The following is a 17,588-nucleotide window of genomic DNA, read 5'->3' as shown; positions in this document are numbered from 1 at the left end:
CCTTCCTGGGCTATTAATATCAGCCCCCAGCTGTCTGCCTAGCCTTTGCTAGCTATTAAATTAGGGGGGACCCCACGTCATTTTTTTGGGGGGGTCCCCCATTTTAATAGCTAGTAAAGGTTATGTATTCAGCTGGGGGCTCATATTAGTAGCCTGGGAAGCTCCGTGGGTATTACCCCCTTCCCAGGCTTCAAACATCTGCCCCAGCTGTCTGCTTAACCTCCGCTAGAGACTAAAATTAAGGGGAACCCCACGCCAATTTTTTTTAATAATAAATCCTTTATTTTAATACTAAATGACAGGTACAGTAACCAACACTATCACTGTACTTCATATATATGTGACTGACATGATCTATCTATCTAATCTATGTGTGAAGCTCTATTCTGTCTGTTATAAATTGTCGGGTACAGTTGCTGAATTGCCGGCCGGCTTTTTTAAAGAGACGGTGCATGAAAACACTATTATATTTTTTAATAAATCCTAACACTAAATGACAAGTACAGTAAGCAACACTGTCACTGTACTTCTTATATATGTGACTGACATGTTTCTATCTATCTAATCTATGTGTGAGGCTCTATTCCTTCTTGTCTAAATTGTCGGGTACCGGTGTATGCCGCTGCTGAATTGCCGGCCGGCTTTTTTAAAGAAAGCGTCTTCTGAGCAGTTTGTCAGCTTTTGGACACCTTTGAAGGTGTTTTCTATGTGTTTCTATGTGTTTTTGTTTGCCTGCCATTGGTTTTAATGGTGTTCGACGGTGTTCTAAGGTGTTCGACGAACAGTTCGACGAACAGTTCCTCGAACATCCCGGTGTTCGACGAACCGAACCGAACCCGAACACTACGGGGGTGGCTCAACACTACTGGGTAGTCGCCCCTCCAGTGAGAGTGAGTGAGGGCGATTGTTCATTAGCATTCTGCACCTGTGTTACCTCCTTCTAACAAAAGGGGGCCGGCCGTGTCCTGGTGTGCATTTTTTCTTGAAACCTTGGCTGGTGAGTACCATTGCCTTTTGCTGCTATGATGATGTTACGACTACAGTGCACATCACCGCTGCAGCCAATCACTGACCTCAGCGGCACGGCCAATGTTGACGACAAGAGTCAGTGATTGGCTGCAGCAGTGATGTGCCCTGTGATGTCACTATTGCAGCCTATAAACTAAGGTACAGTAGTAGAGAGCTGCCCCTGTCATAGGTGAGGGGAGTACCAGCTCAATTTATTGCGTTAAATCACTTTTAGCCTATGGATGGATAATATGTTAAAAGCCAAAAAAACCTTTAATGACGTTCTAAACTCTGAGGCTTCCAAAACCGGGACTGGACGCCAAAGAGCTGGAGAAACTTGTAATTTAAGTAATAAATGTTGATTTGTACTATTTGAAATCAGGGGAGAAAAAAATAAGAGTTGGACAACTCGCTTTACTGGGGGTCTCGGGTTTCTGACCAGGGGAACAGAAGAACGGGTTTGCACATCTTCCCTCTTCTGGTATGGGTTTCATCCTAGTACTCTATTTCCCCACAAAATATACTTTAAAAACACACTGATAGATCATTTGGACCTATGATGGCTTCATAACTAATGTGTGTATATGAGATATGTATATATTCTACAGGCCATTACTTTTCTTTCTACCTACACAGTGCAAGAACTGTAATTAACGGGTGGAAGATTTTGACCCTTTCATAATAGTGATCGTAGGATCACAGCATTCATTACTAAAAGAGAGAATATCACATTGATATATAGTAACTCTGACTGCGATGGTAAACCCCTTTAAATGATCACTGCGTATAGAATTGGAAGATGACTCATACAAAAGTCCTGAAGAGATGATTTGCTGTTTGACTTAAAGGGGTTGTCCAGGTTTGGGATGAAATTCTGCAGTCACTCTACTGCACGCTGTCAAGATTCTCCGATGCCACTGGAGAGAGGGGGCGGTCACATGACCACAAGTATACAATCTGCATAGAAGCAGTCACATGCATGCCTACTAGACATACTCAGCCTAGCTCTATTCACTTGTATGGAGAGGGGTTGCGTACGTCTAGTCGGAATGTGGCTGGAAGTATGCAAATCACATTCTTGTTGCCATGTAACCACCTGCTCTTGTTACTGGCACCGGAGAATCCTGACATTATGCGATGCATGTGCTGTGAGAATTCAGAAGTCTGCAGTCACATAGAGTAACTGCAGACTTTCATCCCAAACCCCTTTAATGCTATATTTGTATTGTTGCTGCATGATTTACTGTGAATACATGACACAGATGCTTTTTCAATTCTATGGACGCAAGTCACTCTTAATAAATCAGGAGCCTCTGATGACTGCCGTGCACCTCAGTGAGCCTCGCCACAAGTCTTACTCCAGTCAGAGACTGGAGAAATCTCTCTGGAAAAAGGAACACTGCAGCTTGTCATGAATTAGACAAGCTGTGGTGTCACGCCCTGTTCCACCCAAAGGAGAAACTAGCGTGAAAATGGCAAAAATTGCAACATTTTTGCGCAACTCAGCAAACATTTTGCAACTTTTCAAAGTGATTTCTGGCAGAATCTCTTTGATGAGTCTTAATAACAGATACAACCACTTACCTGGGCCATTTAAATACTGTGTTAGAGAACAATGCAGACGGACTACAATCGGTTCTGTGCGGATCACATCCCATGCTACGGCAATTTCTTCCTGATGGATGAAAAAGTAAAACATCACGACTAATGGCTTCAGTTAAGAGACAATAACTGAAGGGCTATAATAAAACAATACAGATTTGTTGCAGGAATAAATCAGTCTCATACATCTCAATGAAGAAATGCGGAGTATTGTTATTATGCTGCCTGTGAAATAAGGGTGCAGCGTCCCCCTGTGGAACACCAAAGACAGACTATCTCTTTTACTTGAGTCATGATGGTAGAAGAAAACACAAGACAACAAAGGAACCAAACTCATTTTTTTTTACAAGATATTGATTGAATATTATACTGCCATAGGCTAAGCAGTGGTGTACCGCCAATGGAGGCAGACCATGCAATTGCAATGGGGTCTAGTGCTAGACCACCACATCTGGTGTATACGTGCAGCAGAAGTTGGGAGGAGCTGTATGGAGCGGGCAGACACGATGAGCTCCATACCTGGCAGGTATTTTACATAGTAGTCACCAAACAGTAACTGCTGTAATCAGAGCTGCTCTTATTGCAGCAGTTTAACCCCCAAAGAGTTGTGTTGAACAATAACCACGCCATCTATGTAGATAGATAAGGGACCGTTCTGTCACCGCCATTAGATCCCCGCGAGTCGTAATAGAAGAAACTGGATAGGTTGTTGTTATATTAGCATATAGACCTTTGTTATGGGGCTCCAGGACTTTTATGTACAGTACAACCCCCGAGACTAGGAATATCCAATGTAAACAGATTAGATCTTGGGATGGTCCTTATAGGAGATGTCACTTTGGGCGATCTTCTTTTGTTAGCAGAATCTGAAAATAATTGACGATCTTTATTCTCAATTGCACATGGAAACACAAGAAGCAATGGGATGAAACTGAATGGGAGAAGATACCGATTAGATATTAGAAAAAACTTTGACAGTGAGGGTAATCAATGAGTGGAACAGGCGGCCATGAAAGGTGGTGAGTTCTCCTTCAATGGAAGTCTTCAAACAGAGGCTGGACAGATATCTGTCTGAGATGGTTTAGTGAATCCTGCATTGATCAGGGGGTTGGACACGATGACCCCGGAGGTCCCCTCCAACTCTAACATTCTTTGATTCTATACAGAGGCTGGACAGATATCTGTCTGAGATGGTTTAGTGATTCCTGCATTGAGCAGGGGGTTGAACACGATGACCCTGGAGGTCCCTTCCTATTCTAACATTCTATGATCCTAAGTTCTGTTAGATGTCCCCCCCCCCGTCACGGTAATATACTGGAATCAGTGGGGGAATGCAGTAATAAGTGTTTAGGGTCCCTGCAATTCCAGCACGTGGAAACGAGGGAAATTAAGTAACAAGCAGCTTCATTCAAAGCCAATAGTCAGACATATACAAGCACATGTCAGATTGTCCATCCTGGGTCAAAGTCGCTCTTCGTTGCCTCTTTTCAATTTAGAGTTGTAAACAGCAGGCGCCCATCTATTAACCAAGTTCCCTCCTTATATGATACTCAGAAATAAGTTCCTTAACAGACAATTGTTACAAAGAAAACAGAAGGCAGAAAAAAACTTTAATCTGCACGTTCCCCTTTAAAAATGTTCCATAAAGTTGATAAATACAAAAGTAAATATGAAACAATTCTGTCATTGATGGATTCAGTGAGCCGGTAAATCAGTAATTTGTTTTTGTTTTACCAATTACACCCCAGCGCCCAGGAAGGTATTACAACTCTGCAAATAAGTACAAAGTGGAAAGGAAAATGCCAGCGCTCCTTCAAGGTGTTAGCTGAAGGACCTTCTAAAGTCGCCTTCTCAATCTGGTCCTATTTTTGGATGGAGAATCATCTACCTACAAAAGCTTCCTACCCTCCTGTCTCCCACCCTGATTGCGCCTCATGATCTTTCCACTATTTTTTTCCCTTTCACCCTCCTTGGGGTATGTTCACACATTGCGTTTTTCTAGTGGATTATTTCAGCCAAAATCTTCACTCTTGGCAGAAAAAAGGCTCCGTATAATACGCAGCTTTTTGCTCTGGTTTTTTTCTATTGATTACATGTGTAATTTGTCCACAGTACATGTTAATAAAGTTATTTTTTTTCACGAAAAATACTGCCAAAAACACAGCACAAATGTTATGCGCCATTTTTTCCAGCGTTTTTGCACTTTCCCATTGCTTTCAACGTGTAAAAAACGTTGCAAAAAACACTGAAAGAATTAACGTGCTGCAGATTTCAAAACTGCTGCAGTTCTCGAATTCTGTCAGGAACAAGCAGGCGTGTGCATGGGATTTCTCAAATCTTATTGATTTTGTTGTTGTTACTGTAACATGCAGTTTGTTTTTCGCCCAAAAAAACCCACAAAAAAAAGGCTGCAAAAATGCAACATGTGAACATACCCTTACTACACTCCCCTTTAAACCAATCTTTTTTTAAGTTTCTATTCATGGTCTTTGCACAGATGAAGCAGGGAATTCACCGTGCACTTTATGCCTGAAAACGGTTGATAAAAAGTTGGAAATTTTTTGTGCAACATGTAGTTGTGCAAATATGTGCGACTTTTGTGCAACTTTTGGCTTGTCCAAGCTTGGGGCTCAAGTCTGTATTCATTCTATGTGACTGCATACTTGGGAATCCTCAGTGCGCAGTGTGCACACTATCAGGATTCTCCGGTGTAGGTGCCGGGAACGGCAGGCGAGTGACCTCAAGTATGCAATTGGCATACTTCCAGCCACATTACAACTAGACATGTCTAGCCTCGCTAAGTTCACTTCTAAGTGAGTGAGGCAAAGCATGTCTAGTTGGCACGTGACTAGTGTTGAGCATTCCGATACTGAAATATCGGGTATCGACCGATATTCACGGTATCGGAGTTCCGATACTTTTAGAATATTGAATAGCGGAATCGGACGTTCCCATAATGCCTGCGCTCTGCAGTGTCTCTGAAGGATGACAACCTGGATGGCAGCGCTCAGCTGCGATCCAGCCTATCATCAGAATGCCATCCCCGCGTGAGAGAATTCTCCTGCGCTCACGGCAAGCGCAGGAGAATTTTCCCATGCTGTCAGTGATGTACATGAGGTGAGCTGAGATCATTGGACATGACTAGTGTTGAGCCACCCCCGTAGTGTTCGGGTTCAGTTCGTCGAACACCGGGATGTTTGTGGAACTGTTCGTCGAACACCTTAGAACACTGTCGAACACCATCGAACACCGTTAAAACCAATGGCAGGCAAATAAAAACACATAGAAAACACCTTCAAAGGTGTCCAAAAGCTGACAAACTGCTCAGAAGACACTCTCTTTATAAAAGCCGGCCGGCAATTCAGCATCGGTACCCGACAATTTAGAACAGAAAGAATAGAGCATCACACATAGATTAGATCGATAGAAACATGTCAGTCACATATATAAGAAGTACAGTGACAGTGTTGGTTACTGTACTTGTCATTTAGTGTTAAAGGATTTATTAAAAAAAATAATAGTGTTTTCATGCACTCTCTTTATAAAAGCCGGCCGGCAATTCAGCATCGGTACCCGACAATTTAGAACAGAAAGAATAGAGCATCACACATAGATTAGATACACAGAAACATGTCAGTCACATATATAAGAAGTACAGTGATAGTCTTGATTACTGTACTTGTCATTTAGTGTTAAAATAAAGGATTTATTACAAAAAAAATTGGCGTGGGGTTCCCCGTAATTTTAGTCTCTAGCGGAGGTTAAGCAGATGGCTGGGGCAGATGTTTGAAGCCTGGGAAGGCGGTAATACCCACGGAGCTTCCCAGGCTACTAATATCAGCCCCCAGCTGAATACCTAGCCTTTACTAGCTATTAAAATGGGGGATCCCAAAAAAAATGACGTGGGGTCCCCCCTATTTTAATAGCTAGCAAAGACTAGGCAGACAGCTGGGGGCTGATATTAATAGCCCAGGAAGGGTGCCATGAATATTGGCCCCCTCCCAGGCTAGAAACACCAGCCGTCAGCCGCCCCAGAAATGGCGCATCCATAGGATGCGCCAATTCTGGCACTTAGCCTCGCTCTTCCCACTGCCCTGTAGCGGTGGCAGTGGGGTAATAGGGCTGGGGTTGATGTCAGCTTATAATGCCATCTGACATCAAGCCCAGGTTAGTAATGTAGAGGCGTCTATAAGACACCCCCATTAATAACCCCATAGTCAAAGTTAAAAAAAAAAAACACAACGCCCAGAATAAAGTCCTTTAATTGAAATAAACACACAATTCTTTATTGTTCTAAATTAAACCATACTTACTATCACGCCCATTCCAGCTGAAGCCAACGATCTCCTGCAATAAAAGTAAAATAATAAAGCAACCTCATCCTTACCTTTCCATGGTTCCCAGGACGGCTCCAGCTCTGCTACATTCACATGACAGGCTGGATCGCAGCCGAAAGCTGCCATCCAGCTTGCCATGCCGCAGACACTGAGAAGCGCAGGCAGCTCAGTGTCTGGCTGTGACGGCATCCAGATAAGCCGAGATCATGTCCGGCAAGCGCAAGCGCAGGGTAATTTTCCCACACTGTCAGTGACGTGCATGAGGTGAGCTGAGTTCATTGGACATGATCTCGGCTCATCTGGATGCCGTCACAGCCAGACACTGAGGAGCGCAAGTATGCCTGCGCTTCTCAGTGTCTGCGGCATGGCAAGCTGGATGACAGCTTTCGGCTGCGATCCAGCCTGTCATGTGAATGTAGCAGAGCTGGAGCCGTCCTGGGAACCATGGAAAGGTAAGGATGATGTTGCTTTATTATTTTACTTTTATTGCAGAAGACATTGGCTTCAGTTGGAATGGGCGTGATGAGAATCGTGTGTTTATTTCAATTAAAGGACTTTATTCTGGGTGTTGAGTTTTTTTTTTAACTTTGACTATGGTGTTAGTAATGGGGGTGTCTTATAGACGCCTCTCCATTACTAACCTGGGCTTGATGTCAGATGGCATTATAAGCTGACATCAACCCCAGCCCTATTACCCCACTGCCACCGCTACAGGGCAGTGGGAAGAGCGAGGCTAAGTGCCAGAATTGGCGCATCCTATGGATGCGCCATTTCTGGGGCGGCTGACGGCTGGTGTTTCTAGCCTGGGAGGGGGCCAATATTCATGGCACCCTTCCTGGGCTATTAATATCAGCCCCCAGCGGTCTGCCTAGCCTTTGCTAGCTATTAAAATAGGGGGGACCCCATGTCATTTTTTTTGGGGTCCCCCATTTTAATAGCTAGTAAAGGCTAGGTATTCAGCTGGGGGCTGATATTAGTAGCCTGGGAAGCTCCGTGGGTATTACCCCCTTCCCAGGCTTCAAACATCTGCCCCAGCCGTCTGCTTAACCTCCGCTAGAGACTAAAATTACGGGGAATCCCACGCCAATTTTTTTTGTAATAAATCCTTTATTTTAACACTAAATGACAAGTACAGTAATCAACACTATCACTGTACTTCTTATATATGTGACTGACATGTTTCTATCTATCTAATCTATGTGTGATGTTCTATTCTTTCTGTTATAAATTGTTGGGTACCGATGCTGAATTGCCGGCCGGCTTTTTTAAAGAGACAGTGCATGAAAATACTATTATTTTTTTTAATAAATCCTTTAACACTAAATGACAAGTACAGTAAGCAACACTGTCACTGTACTTCATATATATGTGACTGACATGTTTCTATCTATCTAATCTATGTGTGATGCTCTATTCTTCTGTTCTAAATTGTCGGGTACCGGTGTATGCTGCTGCTGAATTGCCGGCTTTTCATATAATACATTCTACATTATTGTTAGTTGTTTTCCTTCACGTAGAATTAACCTACAAGGAAAGAGAGGGTTTATTTTCATTCCGATATTTGTGTCCCATTGACTTGCATTGGTTTCCGGTATCGGAATCGGCGATATCAGATATTTTTTGGGTATCGGTCCGATCCAATCCGATCCGATATTTCCCGATATCGGAAGGTATCGCTCAACACTACATGTGACCACATGTATGCAAATCGTATACTTGCGGTCATGTGCCTGCCGGCTCCCAGCACTGGAGAATTCTGACAGCACACACACTGCGCATCCCTTTAATGCCAGCTCCATCCGTAGCACATTTTCTGACTCTGGTGGATGGGCAACTGATAGATGTACCAATTTCAAGGTGTACACCTCTAAAAAAAATTAGACACATCTTACTCCAGTGGACTTTAAATCAATACTGGCATATTTTATTCACCAAAAATGTCATGCTGTATTTTTTCCAGCACTTTTTGCACTTTCCTTTCAAACTTGATGAATTGTCCCTGTAGTTTTAACCCCATCCCTGACATATGAGATACATTACATTATATGTCGGGCCCCCGTCTTTGACGCCTCAGGCTAAAGAGCTATAAAAAAAAAAAAAGCCCTCCTCCCATCAACGTTTTTATGCTCTTAATATATTGCAGTCATCATATTATACAGCACTGTGTACTTACAATTGCTCATTTTGCCTTTCTACCCAGATAAATCTTCTCTTTTCTCTGTTGTATGTAGAAACAGAAAGTCTCTTTTCCCTCTTCAACTCCTGACCCAGCTGCTCCCTCCTCCCTCTGCCAGGTGCTTTTGCAGTGACTTATGACTCATACAGGAAAAAGAGACTTACTGCTTCTACATAGAGCTTAGAGGGATTCAGCTAGTCAGTTTTTTATCACATGATATCATAGACCTAATAGAAAAGAGAAGAATTAACTGAGTAGAAAGGGAAAATGAGCAATTGTAAGTACACAGTGCTGTATAATATGATGACTGCAATATATTAAGAGGATAAAAACTTTTATGGGAGGAGAAGTGCTTCTTTAAGCATCATACATGGCAGATGATAGCTGTGTTATACAGCAAACATCGGCCTCTAATAGCAGCAAATAGAGATTAACTCCAGCCGCTGTTGTTAGCCCCTAAAGTGCTATTAGCCCCTTTGATAAACTGTAAATATTGCCTATGTGAAATCAAGTACTTCTGTAAGTAACCCTTTCATTTGTTTAATTACTGATCGATTCATTAAAAAGAAAAAAAAAAAAGGAAAAAAAAAGTCATGAAATCAAAATCCTTACAGATCTCCATACTCACATCCAGGAAGCTAACATCTATATGTAAATCAATATCCACATCATCAATTGCTCCATATTCCCTGCAATAGAAATATACATGATGTTATATGATAGCAGAATCAATAGTAACAGCAGATTTGCATACTTCCGGCCACATTCCGACTAGACGTGTACAACTTGGTTCAGTTCACTGGTATTAAGCGAGGTTGTGCAAGGTCTCTATATCAGTATGAGATAAAACTGAGGTTATAAGTAGAGATGGGCGAAGAGTGGGTTCAGGAAACCATTATTTTCAATGGAGTTCGGGTTCTGGTTGAAGTTCACGTTTTGTTCTGGTACCCGAACCGAACTTTGGAATAAAGTTCAGATCGGGTACCAGAACCCAAACTTCCATCAGTCCGCCAATACCTAGTTATAGGTTGATCTCAATGGACTAATTTCTACTTTCTAGTCCTTTCCTCTCTGTTCAGGAAATTTGCTTATTTACTTTCAACCTTAAAATGATGAAATTATGTTAACCCCTTCCCTTATTTCCGGTTTTGAGCATTCATTTTTGGACTTCCCTTCTTTTAAGAGCCATAATTTTTTTTTTAATTAATTTTTTTTTTTATTTCTCAAAGACGTATGAGGGTTTATTTTTTTTGCCAGAAGAATAGTACTTTTGAATTACACCATTAATTTTACCATACAGTTTATCGGAAAACTGGTGAAAATTCCAAGCGTGATGAAAATGGGAAAAATTAAAACAACGTAATTCCGACAATGCTTTTTGGATCTTGTTTTTATGGAATTTATTGTGTCGTAAAATTGACCTGATATCATGATTCAACTATATCAGTACAATTACGGCGCTACCAAACTTGTCTAGTTTTTTGTAACTATTTTAGTGTAGAAAAAAATGGAAAATTTGTAAAAAAAAAAAATAAAAATTGTGTTGCTATATTACAGGAGCGGTAGCTTTTTTATTTTTTAGTCGTATGAGCCTGTTTTTGAGCGGCAAGCTAATGTTTTAACTGATACCATTTTGCTATAGATGCGATGTTTTGATTGATTGATTTCATTACATTTATTGCGGCGCTGCGCAGACAAAAAAAAAAAACACAATTTTGAGGCTTCAAATTTTTTCTGTTTGCGCTGTTTACCGATCAAGTTAATTGATTATATATTTGATAGATCAGACTTTTATGGATGCAGCGATACCAAATATGTTTTTTTTATTAATATTTGTATTGTTAATGGGGGTAAAAGGTGGATTATTTGAATTTTGAGGGGTTTTTTTTATTTTGTTGATATTTATTTTATTTTTTTTTTACTTTTTACTGTATTTCTTAATTCACCTAGGGAACTTGAACCTGTGTTTGTCTGATCGCTTATAGTATATGCAGCAATAATTCAGTATTGCTTTATATGGCAAAAATCACGGTCTCCATTGAAGCCCAACCCCAGGTTAGATTTTCACAAAGAACCATAGTAACAGACAGTGGGGTCTTCAACAGACCCTGACTGCCACAGCAACCCATCGGCACCCCGCAATTGCATTATGGGGGGTAGAAGGGCACGTGACCTCGCTCTTTAAATTCACGTGACACATTGACAGCGGCCTTGAAATGGTTAACAGCAGCGGAAGGAGCTCAGCTCCTCCGAGATGGGACCGATGATCATGGACATCTGAAAGAGCCGGTAGGCCATGGCCCCACTATCTGTATTTGACCATGGCCCGACTATCAGTATTCGGTCAGTATTTTTTCTCAGGAGTGGGAGCCAAAACCAGGAGTGGGTGATAAATGCAGAATTGGTGACTTGTTTCTATTATACCTTTTCTCTGATTGCTCCTCACCCGGTTTTGGCTCCCACTCTTGAGAAAAAATACTTACCGAATACTGATAGTCGGGCCATGGTCAAATACAGATAGTGAGGCTGTGGCCATGGAGGCAGTTCCTGGCTGCGTGTTCAGCTTCTGAACCCACTCCGAACACCCACTCCCAACTTGAGCGGTGCATGTTCGGCAGATGTTGTGAAGGCGTTAAAGGGGTTTTCCACTTTCAACAAACTAGACCCCGGATGGCAGGAGCTACTGAGCTCAATGATTGGAAGTCAAAAGTGGAAAACCCCTTTAAAGAAATTTTTGGGATATTTTTGTCCGGAAAACCCTTTATTAAAAATAATGTTGTTTTAAATGAATAGGATTCATATTGTCCCCTATCAGCAGATAACTCTTGAAGTGAAAAGGTGGAGCTCCAGCATCACATGATTATGGCAGCCAACAGCTGTAAACATGACGTGGTGTGAACCAATTGTGACAACCGTCCATATACTATATTGTGCTCACCTGAGAGATACAGCGCTGGGTCCATAGATTTCTCTCACTGCTGCGAGGTCAGCTTCCAACTGTGGGTGCTTGTGAAGTTCTCCATCGTAACTCACCTGCACAAAAGAGAAGAATTCACGTTAGGAACCTTTAAGCGCGTAGCCCCCTCCTGCCGGTGCCAATTTTCACTTTTGTGCTTTTGTATTTTTTCCTCCTTTTTCCATGTTTTTTATCAACATAGCCACATGAAAAATTCAATTTTTTTGACGGACACATTTCGGCTTTGAATCATATCATTCATTTTACCATATAATGTACTGGAAAATAGTAAAAAAATTTAAAAAAATAGGTTTTATTTTGGCGGAGAAAAAAATTCATGCTGTATGGACATTATACACCACATACTGGACCTACTGCTGAAAACAGACATTTTCCTTGGATAACATTTGTCGTATGTGGTGTTTGATCATTGTTTTTGAAGGGCGCTCCTAAGGTTCCTTGAAGAACCCTCACCAATGTGGGAGAAACACTATGGAACCCTTTAAGACCTCTTTTAGGTCAATTCCCTCTTTATTACTTAAATATTACAGTACTTTATTCACTACACTTGCAGTGCCTTAAAAAAGTATTCATACCCCATGAACTTTTACACATTTTTACACGTTACACCCACAAACTTAAATGTATTTTATTGGGATTTTATGTGATATACCAATACACAAGTAACATGTATTTGGGAAATGTAAAGGAAATGATACATGGTTTTCTAAATATTTAAAAAATATAAATCTGAAAATTGTGACGTGCATTTGTATTCAGCCTCCCTGAGTCAATACTGTGTAGGACCACCTTTTACAATTACTGCAAAAAGTCTTTTGGGATATGTCTCTACCAGCTTTACACAATGGGATTTAGGTTGCACTATGACTGGGCCATTCACACAAAGAATATGCTTTGATTCTAAACCATCCACTGTAGCTCTGGTATGTTTAGGGTCATTGTCCTGCTGGAAGATGAACCAGCGCTCCAGTCTCAAGTCTTTTGTAGCCTAAACCGGTTTTCCTCAAGGATTGCCCTGTATTAGGCTCCATTCATCTTACCATCAACTCTGACCACCTTCTCTGTCCATGCTAAAGAAAACCATCCCCACAGCATGATGTTGCCTCCACCATGTTTGACGGTGAGGGATGGTGTTTTCAGAGTGATGTGCAGTGTTAGTTTTCCGCCACACATAGCGTTTCGCATTTAGCCTCCAAAGTTTCATCTGCCCAGAGCTCTTCCTTCCACATGCTAGCTGTGTCCCTTACATGGCATGTTTGACCATTTCTTTTACTTGTGCAAACTTCATGAAGTATTTTTCACGAATACCACAAGATAAAAAAAGAAAAGTGACTTAAAAAAAAAACAACTAATTTTGAATCAGGTTCAAAATTAATACCTTAAGTAGAAAAAACACCCAAAATACGAAAGACTGCAAAACTTAAAAAAAAATTAAGATACATAGACCATGTTCTAGGTTTCCCCAGTAACACCTGATCATATTTTGGATCCAAAAATAGCAGAGAACAAATGTTATCTGAAATCTCTTGTCTTCATTAATATCAAATGACACTACAGAGTCTGATTTTTAGCTCAACAGCGCCTCTCTAGTCCACGGGCTATATGTGGTATTGCACCAGTCATCAATGAGCGGCAATACCAGACACATTTTTTAGAGACATTTTTATGTACTAGACACTTAGCACTGCTTTATATACCAGAGATTTATCATAGGTTGGAAATCTTGTTTATCAACTTTTATAATCCAGAGAGAATAAACTGGCTGGAAATTCCCAGATACGTCTGTGGGGATTTTTTTAAGTCTGGTGATTTTTGGTGTTTTCAAAAAGCAAAGTGTACTTTATATAATTATGTTCTAATAATGTACATTTTAACTTGACTATTCTCAGTACTGCTAATGTCAAGGACAATGGTCTACAATCTGCACCTCTCCTGTTGTTACAAAACTACAACTCCCAGCATGCCCTCATAGATGTAGGGCTTGCTGCAGCATTCCCGTGCATATTACTGCAGATTGTGGGACTGACAAGGAGCCATAGTTCAAAGGTGACAACCTCTTTCTCTCATGATGAAATAAAAAAAGCATAAAAATGGTTGGAAATCCCCAGTGATTGTGGTGGAAATCTATTTTTGTGAATGCACCGTACTTTCCACAGTTAGTTGTATGTGACAGATGTAGCCGTGTGTTACACGCACGCCGCTAGGTTCAGATAGGGGCGAGAAAAGTTACATGAATTCTTTGGAATCCTGGGGGAACCGTTACTCAGGGCGACCATAGACCACGTGCTGCAGCTTCTCTCAGGCACACATGGTTATTGACCCTCAGGCACAGACACGTAGGTTGTTTCACTTGCTGACCAGACACACTTGACAAGAGTCCTCATAAACGGTAGAACAGTAGTATTTAATAAGAAGCCGCACAGCCAGCGCAAGTTAAGTCTTATGGGCAACAGGCTCCAGTGACAAACAGTACAGTTTCCTTAGCAGCACAGCAGTTCACAGTCTTCCCAGTAGTACAGGACAGCACAGTTCTAATGCAAAGGCACATTAATGAACACAGCATTCTTTACAACACAGTGAGATGGAGAAGGGGGGAGGGTTTGCTGAGGGAGATGATCCCTGTGACACCATTTCTTACAGTCCTTATCTTTCTGCCTGACAATACTCTGCACTGCTAGTTGAGGAACTCTACCTGACCTGTGCTTAGCTTCACTCCTGACTTGAATCCTTTTCACTTGCAGGGGCGCTTCTGTGAGATACAGATCACACACACCAACTTTCTCTTGGGTTCCAGCCAGACAGTAAACAACTTTCCCACAATCCCCCCCTGGCTCTGCTAAAACACTCCCCTTCTCCTGTGACTGTGTTAACCCCTCTAGTTGCTGGATGCTTCTGGAGAACAACACTTCCTGCCTCATGTGCTTGTGTTACTGCTAATAGTTGTTGAATGCCTTTAAAGCAACAGCACTACTTCTGTATGTCACATGTGCTCTCACTTTATTTACCCTACAATAATGGCAGCCTGAACCTCTAACACTTAAAGAACACAGGGTTTAATCTCCTGCTAATCAGTTATCTCTTTCCTGTAGTCCAAGTCCCACCCCATCAGTAAGGCTGCGTGCCCACTATACGTTTTTCAAGCGTTTTTGCCACGGAATTTCCGCAGCGAAAATGCTTAAAAAATGTTTGGTAATACGTGTCCCATGGTCCCCAATGATAATCCACATGTGCTATGCACATGCTGCGGAAATTTCCGCTGTGGATTATCATTGCGGAAAAATACGCAGCATGTCCATTAATTTTGCGGAAACGCAGCGTAATTGCCGCCATTGACTTGCATTGAAACGCATATTAGCCGTGTCAGCACATTTGCACACATGGATATTATGTGATTCTATGTGCAGATGGTACCCGGGTCTGGAGAAGATGAGACTCTCCTCCAGACCCGGGTACCATAGAACCTGTTAAAAAAAGAATTTAAAATAAAAAATAAAGATTATACTTACCTTCCGATGGCCCCCGGTGTTTTCTCCGCTCCGTCTGGTCTGTTGTATGGGTCACGGTGGTGTGAAAGGACCAGCCATGATGTCATTGAGTCATGTGACTGGTCACGCGACTGCTGACGTCAGCGGGCGCGTGACCTGTCACACGACTCAATGACGTCATCGCAGGTCCTTTCACACCACCGCGACTGATACAACACACCGGACGCAGTAGAGAAAACACCGGGGGCCATCGGAAGGTAAGTATAATCTTTATTTTTTATTTTGTACCATTTTTATTCTTTTTTTTTAAACTATTACTTGGTCACACTATATAAATCCATGCCGGTTGCATGGATTTATATAGTGTGACCAAGTTGTCAAGCACTTTTCCAAGTGATGCTAAAATCGCTTGGAAAAGCGCTTGATAAACCCGCATGCAGAAATGCATGCAAAACGCTTGACAAACGCTTCTACCTGGCGGGAAAAACGCATGTAAAATCCGCATGTTTTGACTGCCAGGGAGAAGCGGAAAAAATATGCAGCATTTCTGCATCGTGGGCACTTAGCCTAAAGGGTCTCCTATTGCAGAAATGGCAGTGGGGGAAGGCTCCTGCTGCAGCCAGTTGTCTTAAAGACATAACGATTTTTTTTTTTTAGATATTTCTCAGTTTTTCATCAGATTATTTTTTATTGAATTTTTCAAAAATTTTTAAATTCAAAACAGTTAAATGAAATATAAGGTAGAAAATGGGGAATAATTGTTTAAAGGGAAGTGTTTTAACAGAAGACAAAATCGGATTAAAGTGAATCTGTCAGGCCCAAAATGCTCTCATCCCTCTCTCCTGTCCGCAGCATCCGCTGTATGATCCTGTGTGCAGCAAGAAGGCGCAGCAGAGAGGTAGATGAAAGCGCCCTGCGGACAAACTGGGTTGGGGATACAATTCTGGCAGCGCTCACTGCTGGGCAAGCAAGTGCTGTCAATCTAAGGCAGGGGTCCTCAACCTGGGGCTTGTGACTCCATGATGTGTGGCTCGTAGCTGTGTGCCAGCTTGGTGCATTGGCACCAGGTCTAACCAACAGTTGGTGAGAAGGTCTCCAAATGGTGACTCTTGTGAGTAGCCCCTCACAGAAGATCAGATACTGGCCTAGGGGTTGGAAAAATAAATATGGTAATCTGAAGGTTGGATTATATCGCCAGGTAGATGCTGGCTGCGGTAGTGTGATGGAAGAATTCCAAATGCGGTAAGGTAGGAACACCTGGATGTAAGAATACCGCCTCGGTGTAATTCTGGGGAATCTCTGGCTGTCATTATACAGGTATTGAGGGCTATAAGTGTCACTAGCGTGGAGACGGGGAGGCAGGAGCTGGATGTCACTGCTCGGGGAACTCTGGATGTGGCTCACGACCCTCACTCAGAGCTGAATGTGGAACTCAAGTTAAGAAAGGTTGGGGACCCCTGATCTAAGGTGAGGTGAGCGATGTGTTGATTGATGTGGCAGGACTATGCACTGAGCCCTTGGCCACGTGAGGAATGCACTGAGAACTGCTCAATTTCACATGAAACAAATCTGTTTTTCTGTCCAATTAATGGCTCGTGCAGACGACTTTATTATTTGCCCAAGAGCGCAACAAAACATCAGATCGCACTTGGATCAATGTTAGTCTATAGGGCTGAGCACATGTCCAATTTTTTTTTTCGGACAAAGGAGAAAAATAATTTCTGCATGCCCGAGATTGATCCAACACTCAGATCGCCTGTGGCCATGCAAGTCAATGAGTCCATGGAAACCCTCGGACTGTACTTAGTCCGGATGACATCAGAGTGCAGTCCGATTTCCATAGACTGACACAATGGAAAAGATAGAGTAATTTTTTTCTCAATCTTCTCCACAAACGAAAAAATCAGATCACACTCTGATCATAGTCTGATCAAAGCCTGATCGAAGTGTGATTATTATAATTGATCTGATTTTCTCAGATGACAAAAAAATATGCTTGCCAT

The 17,588-nt window shown here is 42.0% G+C and overlaps 1 protein-coding gene across 1 annotated transcript in view; it reads right to left on the bottom strand.

The window, feature by feature from the left end:
• Positions 1–17,588, bottom strand: part of PARP8 (poly(ADP-ribose) polymerase family member 8) — a 323,912-nt gene that overhangs the window by 96,080 nt on the left and 210,244 nt on the right. Inside the window, exons 7-9 of the mRNA XM_073680309.1 lie at positions 12,062–12,156; positions 9,752–9,812; positions 2,593–2,683 (exon numbers count right to left, since the gene is read on the bottom strand). Coding sequence (XP_073536410.1) covers positions 2,593–2,683; positions 9,752–9,812; positions 12,062–12,156 — 247 coding nt within the window. The remainder of the gene's footprint in view (positions 1–2,592; positions 2,684–9,751; positions 9,813–12,061; positions 12,157–17,588) is intronic.

The sequence above is a fragment of the Phyllobates terribilis genome, unplaced genomic scaffold (genome assembly GCF_046119375.1).
Source record: "Phyllobates terribilis strain yellow unplaced genomic scaffold, ASM4611937v1 Scaffold_1__5_contigs__length_1240528914, whole genome shotgun sequence".
NCBI classification, from domain to species: Eukaryota; Metazoa; Chordata; class Amphibia; order Anura; family Dendrobatidae; genus Phyllobates; species Phyllobates terribilis.
This window is presented reverse-complemented; position numbering and strand designations above follow the sequence as displayed.